The sequence below is a fragment of the Octopus bimaculoides genome, chromosome 1 (genome assembly GCF_001194135.2).
Source record: "Octopus bimaculoides isolate UCB-OBI-ISO-001 chromosome 1, ASM119413v2, whole genome shotgun sequence".
Lineage (NCBI taxonomy): Eukaryota > Metazoa > Mollusca > Cephalopoda > Octopoda > Octopodidae > Octopus > Octopus bimaculoides.
In genome coordinates, this window is record NC_068981.1 from 179,446,903 (window position 1) to 179,453,825 (window position 6,923).

At 32.7% G+C, this 6,923-nt stretch overlaps 1 protein-coding gene across 1 annotated transcript in view; it reads right to left on the minus strand.

Moving 5' to 3' along the window:
* Window positions 1-6,923, minus strand: part of LOC106868399 (peroxisome proliferator-activated receptor gamma) — a 519,155-nt gene that overhangs the window by 9,659 nt on the left and 502,573 nt on the right. Inside the window, exons 8-10 of the mRNA XM_052972247.1 lie at window positions 4,526-4,668; window positions 3,832-3,850; window positions 2,434-2,646 (exon numbers count right to left, since the gene is read on the minus strand). Of these exons, the coding sequence (XP_052828207.1) occupies window positions 2,434-2,646; window positions 3,832-3,850; window positions 4,526-4,668 (375 nt within the window). The remainder of the gene's footprint in view (window positions 1-2,433; window positions 2,647-3,831; window positions 3,851-4,525; window positions 4,669-6,923) is intronic.

The window sequence follows — 6,923 nt, forward strand, 5'->3', positions numbered from 1 at the left end:
TGTGTGTGTGTGTGTGTGTGTGTGTGTGTGTGTGTGTGTGTGTGTGTGTGTGTGTGTGTGTGTTGTGCACTGGGTAGTTTTGGACAGAAATTCAGAGAGTGAAAAACGACGCAGCTAAAATTTATGTTATGCGACAAACGCCAAACTACTTTTTTCACATCCTTTCAGATGTATCGACCACATCAACAATGCTTATATCTAGCACGAGAACTAAAACAAAACGCTGCTTGCTGGCTCCTGCTCATGTCACTCCACACAAAAACAACAGCACTCATATGTGAACCGCGGGAACACCATCCGTTCTCTTCCATGACGAGGACGTCCAATATGCAGAAGTTCTCAGAGTTTAAAATACGAACTAGAGATAGCGTAATATGTGGGAGTCATATAATTCTTCACAGTTCTGCGGAAACTTTCTGGACATGAAATTCCCTCAACTAATCTCATATGATTTGTACTGCATGTCATCGTCCATCAGACGTCTGGTAGTGAACTTCACCACCTTGTGGTGCTCCACATTCTTCCTTATCGACTCACTGTGGTTTTCGTTAACTGATATCCCGGTGGATCTACTGAACGAGCTTGGTCATCCTGAGAACGTTTACCACAGAGAATCTTTCTTTCTTGTAGCTACGGATAACACGTATTCGCAAGAGAACTCCAGCCCTTTTCCCATTCTGAACAACAATAATCTGACCACGTTCAAAACATACCGATCTTCAAGACGCTATGATTAGCGGATAAACTCAAGAGAAAAGCATGCCTTTCACTTACTATATCTGACGAAAATTCAGTCACGAATATGTCAGACAGAGAAATGAAAAAGTTAGTGCGGTATATATAGTATTACATTAGATCATCTTTTCTTTATGGCCTATTGTAGTTAAAAATTACCCAGCGAACTGTGTATTTGGCAAAAACCAAATCTGTCAGAAAACGCAAAGACTTAGAACTTTTCTAGTGATAACGATGATATTCATGTTAGATTGATAGCAATTTAATTGTCATATCAAAAAGCATGACATATACATATAATGGATATTAAAACCATGTTTATTGCTATCAATAGACTGAATAAACTTATGTATATTTTAAGAAATTTCTTAAAAAAGGTGCTTCACATATAGAAAAATACCGATGAAATTATAAGCGCTTTTTCAAAATACAACGACATATATATAATTGTATGCAACCAGAAGACTACTATTTTCTTTGCGTGTAGAAAAGTAATTGTTTGAAATTCATATATTGCTAATGAGATTTGCATCCTAAAATGATAAAAGTAGAACAACAAACCAGATGGTCAATGAAAGTATGGAACGGTGTCTACCCGATCGAACACCTTGTTAGGAATGATACCTAAATCACGATCAAATCTCACGCTAATTTCTAAAAAGATGGAAGAGCTGACTCGATAATGTTATCCTGGTGAGAATGACACTGAACATACATATATTCAATTAGCACTAACCAGGTTGTAGATTCTGTTAAGCGGAGATTAAACAACAAGCAAAACAAAATAAGAATATATTTTTTCAAATTAGTGACGTTTCATCAGAATGAAGATCAATAAAAACTGGTCCAGTATTGAAGTGTAAATACAATAGATGTGCTCTTGTCTTTGTTGTGCCTACTAGGCATATCGAAAGAAATATCAACGCCTAATAATTCACTGTCTTATTGTTATATATTAGCTGCAGCAGGGGAAAATATTTCAATGACAACCTCGTTAAGGTGTGTTTAAGTGATATTGAAGCACGGTGTGCTATCTTGCATTTTGCGTGCGAAATATCTGCCGTAAGCAGTTTTCATAGAATAAAAAAATATATGGCAATCCTTAAATATTGCTTTGAAAGTAAATTTTATGATTTGAAATACATTCCAATATTCATACGTCAATGCATACATTTGTATATATATAAATATAATTATAAGTGTGCTTATATATGTGTATGTAATCCCCGGGAAAAACACAGATGCATGCATGCACGCATGCATACATTCATAAATGCATGTATATATATATATATAATTGCATATACACAAGATAAGGTAGCTATTGACACAGTTAACTTTTTCGTGTAGCATCCCTTATAACCTTGAAATTTACTGAAAGAAACAAAAACTTGTTGGATAGACATTTTGATACTAGCTTGATTTTTCAGGCGAAATTGACAATCTAAAATGCTATTAGACAAAACTCCTAGTGAAATAGCAAAGATTAAACCTATTTATATGCTTATGCTTGTTTAAAACGAAACAACTTTCTTACAGCTATTATCATTTTGCTAATATAAGATGTCGATGAATGCAAACTTCATTTTGATTGATGCAGTATATGTACGGCATCCATAACATCTATGAAAACATAAATTGGGGATTGGTATCAGACACAAAAACTTCAGTAGCATATTTTAACGCATTAATACTTACAAGAAGAGTTGCAACTGGGAAGCTTCCGTGTTTCAAAAGATTAATTTGGTCTGTTAACGGAAGACTTCGGAATCCAGGTATTTTCTTGACAAATTTTGCGGACGATTCCAAAAGAGGAAGTATCATATCTTGATATGCAAGGAAGACTTGTTGGAATGTTCCAGAGTCTAAAGATGTAAGTAGTTCCATATCACCGAGAAAACAAGCTATTTCCTGCTAAATATACAATGTAAAATATAAACAGGTATTTGAAGATAGGTATTTAAATGAGTGTAAAACAAATAAATGCTCCTATTTCTTATAGCTTAAACAAAACAATAATATGAAAATCGCATTATATTAATGTAATGATATAACAACGTTATTAATATCATATACGTGCGACAGCTTATTAATGTAGAATAACATTATATTATTGCAAATCTGACATTAGACTGTTGTATTACTGTATCTGTGACATCATATATTGGTCCTTCAGGGGTCATAATTTAGATATTACACAACTAATTTTGGCAACATATTAATAGATGTATGATGTTATTTTACGGTGCATACAACATCATAATACTACACGACTGAAATTTTCTGTAACTATGATATTATATTTGTTTAAACCGATGTTAACTATCACTGTTAAATCAGAAGAGTGTTACGACGACACTATATTACGGTAAATATTATATCAACCTAGCTGGCCCCGTCCAGTCAATTACGAGAGCTAATTGTAGCATTTTAAAGTTGAAACGCTGTTTGATTTTTCTTTTCAGCATTGAATGTTCCCCATCCCACTTTCATTGCCCGCACACACACAGACACAGACACACACACACACACACACACACACACACACACACACACACACACACACACACACACACACACACACACACACACAAACACACACACACAAACATTCACATACCCCCCTTTTACATAACTCCCTTTTACAGACACACACTTTTTACTCACACAGAGTACATACACACACTTTTTACTCCCACTACCAATTTGCCATCACCCCTTCCTTCCGTATTCATCTATCACCCCTTCCTTTCTCATTCATATATTGTGACCGAGAAAACACGAGTATTATTATACTAGAAGATTACTATAAATACGGCAATATATTCCGATAACCATTACGTCATAATACTGAAATTACATTCATCATATTACTGTAAATGTGATATCATATAACTATATTATTACTTTACCATAGTTATACTACCATTACTATCATATTAGTGCACCTATGGTATCATATTACTGTATCATAATACTGTAACTTAGTATTATCGCAACTGTGACGTCATATTTCTATATCTATACAAAGTTACTCTAAGTTTACAGTTACTGAATCTTTATCGTCATGTGACTGTAAATATGCCTCCCTATTACGGTTAATACGTCAATAATACTGTAATTATGACATATTTTTATAATTCCGTAATATTTCTCTAAATAAAACATCATATTGATTGGCGTAATTCTATATCTCTCCAAAAACACTCGGCAATACTTTTACAATAGCTATATTCCTAAGTGAGAACATTAACAAGCAAAGGATGGAGATGCTAAGCTCTGGAACTACAAAACGATATCGTATTATTGTAGGCCATTGGTATTATGCATAAAGTATGAAATGTATTTTTGCGTCAGGGGAAATACTATGAATTAACATTTTAAAATAGATGATACATATGTAACAGACCACAGGCAAACACACACACACACACACACACACACACACACACACACACAATCATTCTTACATACATACACACATACATATACATATTTCTATGTACATGTATGTATATACACGTGTGTATTTTTCCATGGCGTGTATATTCTCCACCAGGACAGGACGCCAGTCTGTCACAGGGTAACTCACTTTTGCCAGCTGAGTGGACTAAAGTAACGTGAATTAAAGTATTTTGCTCAAGAACACAAAGCGTTGCTGGGTCAGAAATCGAAACCACAATCTTAAGATCATTACTTCAACACCCTAACCAGTGGCCCATATGTTTCCTAAATCTGAAGCTTAACACAAAATATATAGACAACACATCAAATGTAACAAAAAATTTACAATATATTACTATGGATTTCTCGCAACAAATCAGTGTCCAAAAGTTTAATAAAATAGCTAAAAGTATCACTAATTATAAAATCTTTGTCAAACTTGCATACTACAAAACAACAGAAGTTGGCGGATATAAAGTCACTGCTGTCCTGCGTCAGATATATGAACAAGAAAATTACTGTAATATAATCTGGTTCATACCAATCCTTTCTTTTAAATGTGCTTAATCTACCAAAACACTTTCTCGCTTTATGAAATAATCATTTATCTGTTAATCATCGTTACAGGAAACGATTTAGCAGAACTAATTTGAAACAGTTGTATTACTAATGTGAACAACGTAATCGCAAGTATTTCAACAAAACAGCTGAAGTAAATTGCACAAGCAGAAATGTAAGTTTCTACCGTTCAATTAGACTTGTAGCGTTGAAGCTATCACCCATGGAAAAAGATCACCTTCACTAAATAAATCTAAGTACCTTGAGTATAGAAGATGAATACAAAAATGAAATATTCAAACAAAACTTCAAGGACTTAAAAAGGAACAAAGTAACTTTGTTTGAACTTATGTCTAATAATTGAAAAATTTCGACAGGTTATTTTACATGAAATAGATCTTCGGAAGTTCTACATCAGATAGAAATAATAGAATGACGTAGATTATGTGCAGCAAAAAAAGAAAAGTCCTCACATACATGAGCATCAGCAAAATTTCTGATATATAAGTGTTAGTTCAGAGATTTTCAATGAATATTTCCTGACAGGACTGGATGGATTTGCACATAACTGATGACAAAGAGCATAATACCCTCGTGTAATTTCATCTATTTTATCCACCTACTATAAATATCTATCTCAAATAATGATTCCTTCAGTATCTTCAATGTGAGATATCTTTTACCTTGCTAGTCATTGTTATTTCTTGTTCTAAAGTTTCCCGCCAAATCTATGTATCTATAACGTCCTCCTCTTTTATTCGATGCCGATCATATTTCAAGAATTGAACTTGTCTCCTCCACGACAACTGATATTTAGATCTTTAAAAACTACATTATCAACGAAAAAGCCCATTGTTTTCAATAATCACATGTATGTTACAACTTATATTTCAATTTCATCAAATTTTATAAATATATAGTGGGGATCATATATATATATATATATATATATACATCGTTTGTGATATATATATATATATATATATATATATATATATATATATATATATATATATAAATATATATATATATATATATATATATGTATGTATGTATGTATGTATGTATGTATGTTATATGTATGTATATAAACACAACCCGCTATCTACATAACAAACAATATGGTATTTCCTGACCAGGATCATAAATGTATTTAACTTTCATCATTTTAAATCATTTAACTAAAAGCCGGTTTCAGATATTTCTCTTTCGATGTTCTATTTTCGCGTCTCGTGAATTTTACGGAAACTGTTCCGTAATATGAAGCCCTAAGTTATGAAGTATTACTACTAAAATGGTGTAATATATTTATTTGTAAGGCAGTAAGTAGGAAGAATCGATAGCACATTGGGCAAAATGCTTTGCGGCATTTCGTCTGTCCTTACGTTCTGACTTTATATTCCGTTGCGGCCGACTTTGTCTTTCATCCTTTCGGGGTCGAAAGGCTAAATTTAAGTACCACTTGAGCCCTGGGGTCAGTGTAATCGACTTAACCTCTCCAGTTACCTGAAATTGCTGGCCTTGTACCAAATATATTATTATTATTATGACACACACACACGCACACACGCACCCCCCAGACACACACACATACAAAGCATCAAAATTTATATATATATTGCTAAACGTTCGAATTTCATTATTCGAAGTTTAATGTGTCTCTTTGTGAAGCAAAAATCCTAAACAATAAAACTGGTAATCATTAAAATGTAAATTCACAGAAAAAAAACACAGAAAATTTTGATTGGCTGCTAGTGAAAATATAAATTTCAATAGATAATAATATTTGGTATCTTTCGTAGAAAATAAATTTGAAATATTTGTTTGTACTTATATAAAGAAATATATAGCTAACGTGGTAACTGAAGATATCTTTGACCATATGTATGTATGTATGTATGTATGTATGTATGCACGTACGTGTGAGTGTACGTATTTATGTATATCCCAAAATATGTATACGAGCGTAATTATATACATATATATGCATGCATATGTATGCTATGTGTGTGTGTATGCATGTATGTGCATATACACATATTTACGTGTATACATTTATATCTATCTATACATTCATGCTTGTGAGGGTATTTATATACATGTGTGTGCTACATATATATATATATGTGTGTGTGTGTGTGTGTGTGTGTATGTATATATATATATATATATATATATATATATAT